At 47.3% G+C, this 13,244-nt stretch overlaps 1 protein-coding gene across 9 annotated transcripts in view; it reads left to right on the forward strand.

Moving 5' to 3' along the window:
- ASCC2 (activating signal cointegrator 1 complex subunit 2) overlaps positions 1–13,244 on the forward strand; it is a 65,203-nt gene that overhangs the window by 30,114 nt on the left and 21,845 nt on the right. For 6 of the 9 annotated variants that reach the window (XM_044243950.1, XM_044243948.1, XM_044243951.1 and 3 more), the window contains exons 3-8: positions 3,316–3,474; positions 3,841–4,011; positions 5,788–5,917; positions 10,535–10,602; positions 11,683–11,793; positions 12,836–12,948. In XM_044243950.1, coding sequence (XP_044099885.1) covers positions 3,316–3,474; positions 3,841–4,011; positions 5,788–5,917; positions 10,535–10,602; positions 11,683–11,793; positions 12,836–12,948 — 752 coding nt within the window. The remainder of the gene's footprint in view (positions 1–3,315; positions 3,475–3,840; positions 4,012–5,787; positions 5,918–10,534; positions 10,603–11,682; positions 11,794–12,835; positions 12,949–13,244) is intronic. The other 3 variants (XM_044243954.1, XM_044243956.1, XM_044243955.1) reach the window with 1 other exon arrangement.

Below are 13,244 nucleotides of genomic sequence, written 5' to 3' on the forward strand. Positions count from 1 at the left end.
AACCACCACTTCCTTGGGGTGGAAGCAGTATCATTCAGTTGGAGCACAAACTTTGTGTTAAATCTCACACATACTTAACCACATAACTAGAACATTGTAAGCACTCAGTGACAGTGATGGTAGCAGTGACAGTGGCAGAAGGTTCGAATGGGGAATAAGGTGGGAAAAAGATGAGCTGAGGGAGACAGCTGCCTGATGAAGGAGCGGTCTTGTGGAAGAGATCTGTACTCACTCTATATTTGTCTCGTTAGTCCCAACTTAAGACAAGGAGCTATCTAGCAAAGGGACAGCCACCATGTTGCCTTTGCAGGGTGATAGGTGGAGCTAATGTTTATTGAGTAGCTACTGTGCACACAGCTCACAATTAGTGCTATTGAAAACCCAAAAGAAATAAAGTCTTGAGCCACAATGAGTGAATGAGCTCTTGGGGAAGACAAGACTCATGTAAGTGGAACATGGAACAGGCAGAGAACAGGGCGAAATGGTTTCTTATCGAGATCGGCAGAACAGAAGTTTGATGGGCAGAGAATGTCCAGAAAGCCTCACAGAGCAAGTAGGACCTGAGCCAAGCTCGAAGGGTGGAAGATACAGCTGGGCCTGGTAGTCTCTGCCCTGACATCTCCCACGGCTTTTGCTACCTACAAAATTAAGTCCCCACTCTTGACTTTGGCATTCAAGGTCCTTCAGAGAACTTGGTGGGATCTGGTCCTTCTTTACCCGCATTGATGCTTTATCCAACCAGCAAATGTAGATGGAGAGTCTGCTCCATGCCAAACGCTTGTCCAGGGACTGGGAATGCCGTGGTGAGCAAGGCCTAGACTGCCTCTGCAGACCTATAGGCTAGGAGGGGTGACAGAGAAGGCAGGCCCTTCCTTTTCATATAACTTGATGGGGGCATGATTGAAAGACAGTCCAACTGCACATACTGAAAGTATACAATTTGGCTGGTGTTGACATTAGTATGCACCCAGGGTACTGTCATCATAGTCAAGGTAATGAACATTTCTACCCCTCCCAGAAAGGTTCCTTGTGCCCTTCAGTGACCCAACCTTTCTTCTGCCCCCATGGGTAGCACCCACTGATCTGAAGGTACTTTTGATTCAGTTCGACAGTTGCCGTGATTGGGGGAGCCCAAGTGCACACCCTGCCTGGTCAGGGTTGGGAGCTAGGAAGACTTCCTGGAGTAGATGAGGTCAGAGCTGGGATCAGAAGGCCAAGCAGCGGGACCAGGAGAGCACGTGGTTACTGTGGGTCATTGAGTAGGTCTGCAGCACAAGCTTTGGTTTAAATCCTGCCTCAGTGGCCTCCTTAGCCCTGTGACCTTAGCAAAATTCCTGCCCCTTACTGATCATTTCCTCCTCTGTAAAATGGGGAGAATATTATCTCCCTTTTAAATAGTTAATAATGAAAAAGAACTAGCCTGTGGGGCATTCGTACCCAGCAGCCAGCACAGAGCAGGTCTTGTCAAGTGGTGGCCTTTATTTTCACCATTCCAGTGTTCTCTCCCTCCATATCTGTTTCCCACCACCCGGTGCAATCCTGGCCCCTTTTTTTGGTTCCCAACCCATTTTTATGCTCCATAATGTACCATTTCTTCCATCAAAAAAAATCCTTCTCATTTCCCAAGGCCCAGCTTAGATGCTGCTTGCTCTGGGAAGTTCTCCCTTGTCCTCTGAGTGCAGATAATCACCTTTGCCTCCCCGCCCTCCATGGTCCCTCTGCCAGGTTTGGGCTGTCACTTTCTCTGCTTTGTGCCCACTTGCTGGCTTAGATGTGCATCTCCTCTCTGGAGCATAGGCTCCGTGAGCATGCTGACGTTTTCTTCATGTGCCTTGCCCTACCTGGCCTAACGTTGTGCCAGTAAATGTTTGTAGGAATGCAAGGACGGTAGAATCTCGGGTCGGGGGTGTCTATCTGTCTGTCTGTCTGTCAGAGGAGTAGGGGGTGATGAGGAGCCCTGACTAAGAAGTAACCTAAGAGATGAGGTGTTGACAGAAAGATGAGGGGAGGAGCTTGGAAGCCAAGGAGATAATTTAGGTCCAAGAGAGTAGTTTTGAACTTGTTTCAATTGGCAGGAGTCCCTTTTTCAAAAAGCTTGTCCCTGGAAGCCCACTATATAAATTCTGATTTCCATGGGGGCGGGGTCCCGAAGACCCACCTGATGGGGACCCCCCCCCCAAGGAATCCTTATGGAACCCAAAGACTCCACAGTTTGAAAACTCTTATCAGGCTATACTGAGGCATAGGGGGTTCTTGAGGAAACTGACCACTCCATCATGATTTTCCTGTCCCCCTGGACTGACAGACCTGGAAGTAGGTGGATTGTGGTTGATAACCACTGAGACCTTGCCCGGCCTTCCTCCTCTTTCCACTTCCCCCAGAGAAAGCAGCCGTTATGTAGTCAGAGGAGAAAACTGAGCTCATCATCTCTTCTTAATGGTGAACAAAGTAAGGTTTGTTCATGGCAAGGTAAGGGTTGGGAGAGAGAACTTGTGATTCTAAGCTGAGACCTGCAATTACTTGCTTAGCATTCTTTTCTTTAAAAGAGAAAAGTTACCAAGTTTTGTTTTTTTTTTTTCCCAATTCTAAGGAGGATATAGCATGATATATACAGTATGGTCCTATTTATATAAGAGAGGAAAATAGATCTCACATATTTATATGGACATATTTTTCCCGTAAAAGCCTAGAAAAGGTTTGCAAGGACACTCACCTGATGCTGAGTGGTCACTCCTGGGAGGATGTGGGGACTGGGCGTGTGGCCCCAGGAATCTCACCTTCTCTACAGGGTTGTAAGTTTTGAAAGAAAAGATGTGCATGCCTGCCTTGTAGAATTGCAAAATAACTTAAAAAATAATACATGTATGTGTTTTTTAAACTGGAAAATGTATTCCAGTCATAATATAGTCATAATCTCCCCCACCAAAGATAACCACTATTAGCTTTGGTATCTTGAGCCCCCCACCCCACGCGGGTCGGTTTTTTTTTTTTTTTTAATCTGTGTTAAAAATATATACTTCTTTAAAAATCCCCAAACTGGTTTTATTAAATAGGTTTATATCCCTGCTTTCTCTTGCCTTGACCTTTCCCCATGGCATTAAAATATCCTCCAAAACACATGGTTTTTAATGCCTGCCTAGTGTTCCCTGGGTGCAACCAAGCCCCCTTTGTTAAAGACACTTGGTTCTTTATGCTTAAAAACTCCTTGGAGGGTCACCGGTTGGAACAGCCAAGTGTTGTCATTGCTGTGGGTTGGCAAATGGGCCCTCGCTGACTAACCTCTGCCACGTTAACACGTGGTTTTTGGATCCGTAGCACCCCGAGCAGAAGGCAGACCGGTATTTTGTGTTATACAAACCGCCCCCTAAAGACAACATTCCCGCCCTAGTGGAGGAGTACCTGGAACGCGCCACCTTCGTAGCCAATGACCTCGACTGGCTCCTGGCCTTGCCTCACGATAAATTCTGGTGCCAGGTAACATTCTATCAAAATTAACACTAAGACAAAGCACATGACATGCCATTGGTTGGTTGCTGTTGTTGTTTTTCTCCCCCCTAGGAGATGCTTTTTTCCCTACTTCTTACACTGGATCCTTAACAGCAAATTGTGGTTTGGATTGCTCTGTCTTGTATCACAATCTTAACGATGTTTACACAACGCCTTCCCACGTGTTTAGAAACTTGTGTTTAGCCCTCCGCTCATTCATACCTCCTTAGTCCCTCGGGGTTGGAGTGTTTGCCTTAGGCGAGGGCTGGTAGGCCTGTGAGCCCCTGCACAGTCCACCCACAAGCCCTTGTGCCTCAGTGACAAATCCTCGCTCTGATCTGTTGTCCGGCACAGGTTATCTTCGATGAAACCCTGCAGAAGTGCCTGGACTCCTATCTGCGCTATGTCCCCCGAAAGTTCGATGAGTGGGTGGCCCCGGCCCCTGAAGTTGTTGACATGCAGAAACGCCTCCATCGAAGTGTTTTCCTCACTTTCCTCCGCATGTCCACTCACAAGGAATCCAAAGTAAGCCCCTGGCCCCACGACAGGGTGCCGCCAGACACCCAGCACCTCTGTGCCAGACTCTCCCACCCCTGGGAAGGAAGGCTCTGGAAGGCTCTGGAAGTATCGAGTTTCCTCTTCGTCTCCCCTCCGCCTTCATTCCCACCTTTAGGGAAGAAATCTGTGGCCACCCCCCTTATCTGTGAATTCACTGGGTCTGCATTACATCCGGTGTTTTCATCAATGGGAGCTGAGGGCCCTTTGCCAGTTGACGTGTGACTGTGCCATTTTTCATGCGTCAGAGGGTGAAAACATTGATTCTGATTTGTTAAAGGAACTTTTATGTGCTTTTTAAAAACCTTTACTTTTCTCCCCCCAGTTTTAAAAATAACGTGCTCTCTAAACAACTCAAACATTGCAGAAATATTTTGTAGGTAGTGAAAGTCACCAGAAAATCCCTTTCCCCAAATATAACCACCGTTATGGTGTGTGTTCCTTCAGGGAATTATTTTCCTTTCAATATGCTTGTGTGTGTTTGAGTCCATATTTATTTTTACAATAAGATCTTGCTTTTTTCCCCAAAAAGACTTAATGTAGTGTGGAAACTTTCAAATATATGCAAAGGCATAATGAACCCCAGGTATACCTATCCACTCAACTTCAACAATTATCAGTATTTTGCCACTTTTATTTTCTTTCTTCCCCTGAGGGTTCCCCCCCCCCTGGAATTTTTTTTTGTTTTTTTTTTTTTTAAGGAGAGAGAGAGAGCATGAGGGTGCAGGGGCAGGGTAGGGGAAGGACAGAGGGAGAGAGAGAATCTTTTTTTTTTTTTTAAAGATTTTATTTATTTGACAGAGAGAGAGAGATCACAAGTAGGCAGAGAGGCAGACAGAGAGAGGGGGAAGCAGGCTTCCTCCGAGCAGAGAGCCCGAAGTGGGGCTCGATCCCAGTACCCTGAGATCGTGACCTGAGCCGAAGGCAGAGGCTTTAACCCACTGAGCCACCCAGGCACCCCTTAAGCAGATTCTACACCCAGCACAGAGCCTAACACAGGGCTCAGTTTCACCACCCTGAGATCATGACCTGAGCCAAAATCAATAGTAGATGCTTAACTGATTGAGCCAGCCACTTAGGTACCCCTTTCCTGGAGTATTTTATTTTATTTATTTATATATTTTAAAGATTTTATTTATTTATTTGACACACAGAGAGAGATCACAAGTAGGCAGAGAGAGAGGGGGGAAACAGGCTTCCTGCTGAGGAGAGAGCCCGACTCAGGGCTTGATCCCAAGACCCCAGGATCATGACCTGAGCTGAAGGCAGAGGCTTTAACCCACTGAGCCACCCAGGCGCCCCTCCTGGAGTATTTTAAAGCAATTCCAAACATCATAGTAATATATATATATATATATATATATATATATATATATATATATATATATTTTTTTTTTTTTTTTTTTTTTTTAGTAAGCTCTATGCCCCATGTGGGGCTTGAACTCAAGACCCCAAGATCAAGAGTTGCATGCTCTACTGTCTGAGCCAGCCAGGCGCCCCAACCCATAAATATTTTAGAATGAATGCCCAACCGACTATTTAATAGCGTGTTTTTGCCTCTTTTTACATTAAAATGAAGAACAGCTGTTGCTTCAGGTCAATATATGAGGCTCAGACATGCCCGCAATATGGATGGACCTTCATTTATTAGCCAGTCCCCCATTGTTCCTTGTGAGCTTGCTATTACTTAACCAAGAGTATGCTTTTGGAAGGTCTCTCATCCTCTCTCTCTGCACTGTTCCTTAGGATCACTTCATTTCCCCCTCTGCATTTGGAGAAATCCTCTACAATAACTTCTTGTTTGACATCCCAAAGATCCTGGACCTCTGCGTGCTCTTTGGAAAAGGCAACTCGCCTTTGCTCCAGAAGATGATAGGTATGTAGGGCACAGGGCCTGGAGGGTTGCACAGAGCTGGCCCCCACAGGCCAAACTAGAGCATCTAGATGAGCACAGGGGAATTCAGAATTGCAGTGGCAAATGGGGTTTGGACCTGACTTAGCAGGTATGTGTGTTTCGACTCCGAAAGACACAACTAGGTGGCCATGGGGGAGTGGAGACAATACTGAACCCCACGGTCCCTCAAGGGTCTTAGTATTAGGCCACATGTCAAACTGTTGAAGGAGTGGGGAGGTTTGCTTCAGCGGTGACAGTAAGAACAGCAGTGATTGCTAACCTTTAGGTGAGCACTCACTGGGGGCCTGGCACTCTGCTGAGCTCCTTGTATGTGATCTTAATTAATCCTCACGGCAGTCCTGGGATGTGGCTCTGTAATCATCCCTCTTTACAGACAAGGAAACTGGGGTTAAAATGTAAGGGACTTGCCCGAGAGCTCATGACTGATAAGTGGCCAAGCTGGGATTTATGTCACAGAGGCCTGACTCTCCAGCTCTTCCTCTTTGTCACTCCCTGCCTCAGGGATATTGGGGTTGCCTCAGAAGTCTCATGATTTGCATTGTTACTGAGATCAGTTGGAGACTGAGTTCAGAGAGGACTCTTTTGGGTTGAGAAAGGAATGACTTCAGCAGTTGGATCCCATCATGAGGCAGTGGGCTGGAGGGGTCAGTCAGAGACTGAAGCTTGGTTGGGATGCTGCAGAGGGAACAACACCCTAGTGTTAGGCAGGACACAGAGACAGGACACCACTGTCAGCCCTCCTCTCCCTGAGATTATAGGACATAGTCTTCCCAAATGCCCAATTTCAAAGCTAACTTGTCCCTTGAAATGGTTTCCTTCCTTCCTCCTAATGAAAAAGGTAATAATAAAGGTAATACAGGTTAGTTTAGAAAGTTTGGGGAGAATATAAAGTGTAAAGAAGCAAGAAAGCAATTACCAAATTCTGGCACCCATAGATAATCATTGGGTGATAATTTCCCTCCAGTCTTTTCTCTGCATGTTTTTGACAACCATGTCAGAGCATAACGTATATGAAATTTCACATCCAGCCTTTTCATTGAAATGGTGTCTGGTTTCTCATTCAAATCTAATTGTTCCCTGATCATCAGTTCAATTCTTTTACTTTCCCAAAGAAAAACTCTTCATAATGTTACTATAGACAGAGAGCATGGAGTGAGTGAGCAAAATCAGGCACGAGAGATAGTTAGCGAAACAGTTATTAGGCCAGTGGTTAGAGTAGAGCATTCTGGGAGGCAGCAGCAGAGCTTTCTGGGAGGGCAACAACAGGAGATGGGGAAGGGGAAGCTGGGGCCGGATCGGGGAGGACTCTATGCCAGCCGTTAGCACTCAGGGAACAGTATCGCATGGTGGTTCAGAAGGCAGGCTCTGCCCAGTTCACACCCCAACCCTATTCCTGGCTGTGTCACTTTGTCCAAATCAGTCAACCACTGGAGCCTCAGTTTTCACATCTGAAAAATGGGAAGATGAATTCCCTACTTATCTGGTAGGATGGTTGTGAGGATTAGCATAGTGCCTGGCTCGTTATAAGTACCGGGTTACTGTGAGCTCTTACTGGAATGAGGCCATGGGAGCTGTGGAGAGGAGCTGTCTGATGTTATAGTTAATTTGGCAGCGTGCCAGTGGGAAGGGTGGTGACAGGAGACTGAGGAGGAGGCCAGTACTTAAGCGTGGGTTTGAAGGTGAGAGCCTGGGTTGACTGAAGAGGACATCCTAGAGGTAGAATAAAGCAGGGTTTAGGGAGGTGAGCTAGAGGGAGACATCAACAATTCTAGAGAAAACTGGTGTCAGGTGCAGGAAAAGGGCCTTTCGGGTGGAGGTGAGGGGGGCGTGTTGCAAGTGGAGGCATAGTCAGTGTGAGATGCTGTGCAGATTTAGGGGGAAAGGACTTCTGCCTGCAGTTCCAGGTGGACAAGGGTGGGTGAGAAAGGTCCTAGTTTTTTGAGTCACTGACTTCTTTGAGAATCAGAACATACTCCCTTATAAATTTTGAAGTGTTGTAGAATGTTTTTGTCCCACAGATTGAGAACCCTTAATTGGCTCATTTAGGAGAGTCTTTTCTTTGGCTCTTAGAGGGTGGTTCATGGAAAAGAAGGCAGACCGGGCATCAGGAGCCCCTTCGTTGTGTGTGCATTGTGGGGGGGGGGAGTGTGTGTTGGTGTGGAGGAGGGGCCTGGAGAGACACGTGCGCATACACGCCCCCCACCACACACACATACAGCAGCTGTCTTTCCAGCCTTTGAGCGGAAGGCACAACAAGGGGCAGCCTCCAATGTCTCTACCACAGAAGCTTTTGAGCCAAGCAAATCAGCTGTAGTAAGAGTGTTGACAAGGGAGAGAAGGAGGGAACAAGGGGACTGGCCATTTGTCCTTTGGGCAGAAACCCAGTCCTTACCGGGAACCCTCCCATCCCCCTCAACCTTCCTACACAAACACACCTTACTTTTTTTTTTTTTTTTTAACCTCAAGATTAGTGTACTAAATCAGGAAGTGTGATTTTGAAAGCAGGGCCTTCCAGTTAGACTCTTGGAGGCATTTTGTGAAAGCAGGAGTATGTCAGGCCTTGGCCCCATCAAGGACTACACTGATCTCTTTGGCAATCCCTTCCCTTCACCCTGCATTTCTTAACTGCTTTAGTCTGAGAAGGATGCTGCCATTGTCCCTTACTTCTTAATTGTTTTTTGAAGAGATCTCAAGTCAGATCTTCACCATCACTGGATCAGATAAAGGAGAGGAAGGGTCAGTTGTGAAATGTTATCTCTTTTGATGCTTGTAAAACATCCCTGTTACTCAGACACAAGCACTAGAAGGATTATGAAAGAGTGCCCTACCCCGGGTCAGGTGGTTAGGGTGCAGTGGGGTCTACCGTATGGTACTGTGGGGGGAGACTGGCTCCTGACGCCTAAGTCAGGAGGCACTGCCTGGAGGAGGTGACACCTGCCTTATGGTGGACTCAACTCTGGGAGGTCACTCCAGGCAAGGGGAGGGGACAGGACTTGTTCTCTAAGGTTGAGGAGGTACAAGAGAGAATGAAGCCCAGGAAATGGAGAGAGAGTGCATGGAGGTAGTTTCTGGGCCAGATCTCATATGGCCCTCTGTGCTCCGGTTGGGGGTTCAGACTTGACCTTGAGGATGCCATTGGCTGGGAGGGTTTTATGAGAAAGAACAGAAGTTGGTGGGGAGACGGCTCAGTCCCTGCTTGCTGTCAAGAGTAGGAGGCGGCCACAGATGGTCAGGGAGTACCTTCACAGGTTGAGGGATCAGCACCCTTCTGAAGGTGGGATACCCTGAGCGAGCTCGTGCTTGGAAAACTCTGCTTTGTGGAGTCAAGGAATGAAGGGGCATCCAAGAAATCGTTAACAGAAAGTCCGGCTACATAGTGACTTGCTTCCTCACCCAGTCCCATCTGGCCTTTGATCCCATGGATTTTCAAATCCTCAAGGATGGGGCAAGGGCTTCCCTTGGTTTTCATTAAGGAAACCAAGGACAGACCTGCCCAATGACAAAGGATGCCTAGAATTCAGCACAGCCTGACAGCCAGCCTTAGCCATTAGGACTGTGGTGGGTTGAAGAACCCTGGCCTCTTCTTAAGGGTGTTGGTATTTTGCATCAGCATGTCTCCTGGCTAGCTATGATTTTCCCTTCCTCCCTCGCCATTTGGGCAGCCGGAACACTTGGTCTCTGTTCCAGTTACCGTATGCTCTAACCTATGCACTCACAGCAGCAGCAGCGCTCGGAGGTAGTAAACATTTGGAAAGGAGCTTTGTTTTATAGGAACAACTGCAAATGCGTGGTAAACCTGCCTCTAGGTCCCTTCCAGGCCTCTCCCCTTGGAGGAAGGTAGGTTAATATGGCTAACATATTCAAAAACAGAGGGTAAGAGAATTTCCAGACAAATTTCTCCCTAGAGTCTCCTCACATTATTAGAGGCGTGGCCTGGCAAGAGTCCTGGATTGTAGCATCCAGGTTTCTTGAGCAAAGAGATCATATCTCCTGATTTTCCTGGATGACTAACTCCCACTTCCAAAGCCAATGCTGTCATCTAAGGCACGGTGCCCAGTATGATCACTCCCTGGGGACGTCAGCATGAGCTGGTTTGACCAGGGCAGACCTTTTTTTTTTCCTCTTTCTTTCTTTCTTTCTTTCTTTTTTTTTTTAAATTAGAGAATGAGAGAGAATGCAAGCAGGGGCAGAAGCAGAGGGAGAAGCAGACTCCCCACTGGGCAGGGAGCCCGATACGGAGCTCAATCCCAGGGCCCCGGGATCATGACCTGAGCCGAAGGCAGACACTTAACCAACTGAGCCACCCAGTTGCTCCCAGAGTAGGCCTTTGATGTAATTCGCTAGGCAGAGGTGCTTAAAAGGTTAAATTGTACTGAGTAAAGTCCTCCCTCATGCTGGGGAAGTTTCCAGGTTGGGCCAAAGCTCTGTGCCAGCAGGGCCTGGGGCCAGGACTGCTGTAGTGCAGACAGGCTTAAGAAAGGGGAGAAAGGTCACAGAACATGCTGGCAACCATTTGTAATGTGTCCTCCCCTCCCCCACCCTCTTTTCCGAATCCCTACCTTTCTTTTCTCTTTTCAGGAAACATCTTTACGCAGCAGCCCAGTTACTATAATGACCTGGATGAAACCATGCCCACTATCCTTCAGGTACCAGCTCTCATCCCTGCCCAGATCCCCTCCCCAACCCTATGGCATGGCCCTGGACTTTCTTAGAATAGCGTGGAGAAATGTTTACTCCCCACCCCTCTCTAGCCCCATCTCCAGACAGTCTCTGGTCTTGTGCCTCAGCACACCCTTTCAAATTTGCCCTTTTCCCCACTTGAACAGAACTGGAATCTGAGGACTGTCTAGCACTCATACAAAAAGAGCTTAAATTGTGTGCTGTTTACCAACAGCCACAAGCCAATAAGGACACCCCTTTAAGAGGCCTGTGTTGCTCAAATAAGAGTTTTAAAAGTCTATAAAAACTGTTTTAGAATATAATAATGTTCATTGTAGAAAATTTGGAAAATAGAAACAACCAATAAAAAAAACTCGAAGATTAACCCATCATCCCCCCACCGAGAGACTCTACTATTCACGATAACATTTAGGGTAGTTCTGGGCTAGCTTCCTTACAGATGGTACAATGAATTCAGGACTTACGTGATTTTACGATGGGCTGTTTTCTTCACACCATTGATTTGTTTTTTATTTCAATATATTTCCATAAATTGCCATCTCCAGAGGATCCAAAACATACATTGTTGAACGTGTATCTTAAATGTTCATTACCAACACTTGCCCAGCATATTCATTCAGATAATTTCTGTAGGATTCTGGGGGCTTTTCATACATGTTTTTGTTTGTTTGGTTGGTTGGTTTTTAGTTTTACTTAAGTAAAATAAATTTTTTTTTATTTGAGCCCCAATCATGGGACTTAAACTCACAACCCCAAGATCAAGAGCCATAAGCTCTTCCAAACTGAGCCAGCCACGTGCCCCTTTACATTTTGTGTTTTTAATCCTCCCCACAGTCCTGTAAGAAGAATAACCCCCATCATCCCGATTTTATCGTTTCCACTCTAACCCTGTGTCCTGGCATTCTCTCGGCTGGTTTCTTGGAAACACTGGCCCATACTCGAAAGATTCCAAGGCAGCTTCCAGATCTCCCATCCCCGATTGCAGGTCAGGGGTCCTAGCTGCTGGTTCGACAGGATGTAGGAGGACCCCTTCTTGTGTTTCACAGGTTTTCAGCAATATCCTCCAGCACTGTGGTTTGCAAGGGGACGGGGCCAGCGCCACGCCCCAGAAACTCGAGGAGAGGGGCCGGTTGACCCCCAGCGACATGCCTCTCCTGGTGAGGTTGCCCTTCAGCCCAGCCTGGTTTTGGCCAGCAGAGGACCCCACAGCTCCTTCCCCTGCTCGTGACCCTTTTCCCCAACTCCAGAAGCAGCTAGTCCCATCACATAGGCTTAGAGCATTTTAGCAGGCTTTGTATTTTTCCCTGGGAGCTTCTTTATGAGGCAGTGGAAGGAACAGGGAACTAGAATTCTGAGAGGGAGGTTCAGTCTTCACGTAGCTCAGCACAATGAGCTCATTCGTGTTATTCATCGAGCCCTGTGTTGGGTCCACAAATTTGTACTGAGGAGGCTCCTGCAGGTGCTGAGCCTTCAGGGTAATGCAGCAGGGCAGAAGTAGGCATGGGACTTGCAGTCTAAGCCAGAGGTAAATAAGGAACACAGACCTGCGGCAGGCCTTACGCTAAACACCGGCAATAGAGCAAGAAAGAGGCAGCTGTAGGCTGCCTTCTCGGAACTCACAACCTCGTGGGAAAATGGGCATTAAACAGGTATTTCAGAAGGAGGCACACCAAGTTCTGTGGGAACAAGTCATTTTACCTGCCTAAACCTCAGTTTCCTAATCTGTACGATAGAGATCCGAACAGCTGCTCAGCCTGCCTTTCAGAGTGGTCAAAAGACTCCAGAACACATGTAAGAATGTACTCCGTGTTCTGTATGGACTTGATATTCTTGTCCTCAGTGGGACATACCTTCTGTGTAGGAGCACAGGCATTGTCTTCAGGTCCTTCAGCTCAGAAGAGAGAACTGTATTATGCTAGAACTAGAAGTAACCCCAGATCATTGGGTGGGTGCCCGTCGGGGCTAAGGTAGCAAGACCTGAGGTAGGAAGGTTGAGTAACTGGTCCAGATCGTGCTTCTAGAGACAGACCAGCCAGTCTTCACACAGATCTCCAATGATCTCTCCCCCTCCCGCCTCCCTGCCCGCCCAAGGCAGCTGCCTGTTGGCTGCCACTAGTTTTGTCAACTTTGTCTCATACCCACCACAGAGCTGTGTATGGGGGTGGAGGAAAATAATGCAGTGTTTTCTTTTGGCAACAGGAATTAAAAGACATTGTTCTCTACCTTTGTGATACCTGCACAACGCTCTGGGCCTTTCTGGATATCTTCCCCTTGGCTTGCCAAACCTTCCAGAAACACGACTTCTGTTACAGGTACAGCGGTAATTCCAACTCCTCAAGTAGAGGTGCTAGTTGACATCCTCATTCAGCAGATATTTACTGGGTACTTAGAATGTGCCAGGCGTTCTTCCAGCCTGGGGATACAGTAGTGAAGAAGACAGGTAAGGCTCCTGCTTGTGTGGAACCTGCATTTTATCTTTTTTTTTCTCCTAAAACTTTTAAAAATTTATTTGATAGAGAGAGCAAGAGCAAGCACGAGCAGGAGGTAGGAGCAGAGAGAGAGGGAGAAGCAGACTCTTTGCTGAGCAGGGAGCCTGATGCAGGGCTTG

The sequence above is a fragment of the Neovison vison genome, chromosome 3 (genome assembly GCF_020171115.1).
Source record: "Neovison vison isolate M4711 chromosome 3, ASM_NN_V1, whole genome shotgun sequence".
NCBI classification, from domain to species: Eukaryota; Metazoa; Chordata; class Mammalia; order Carnivora; family Mustelidae; genus Neogale; species Neogale vison.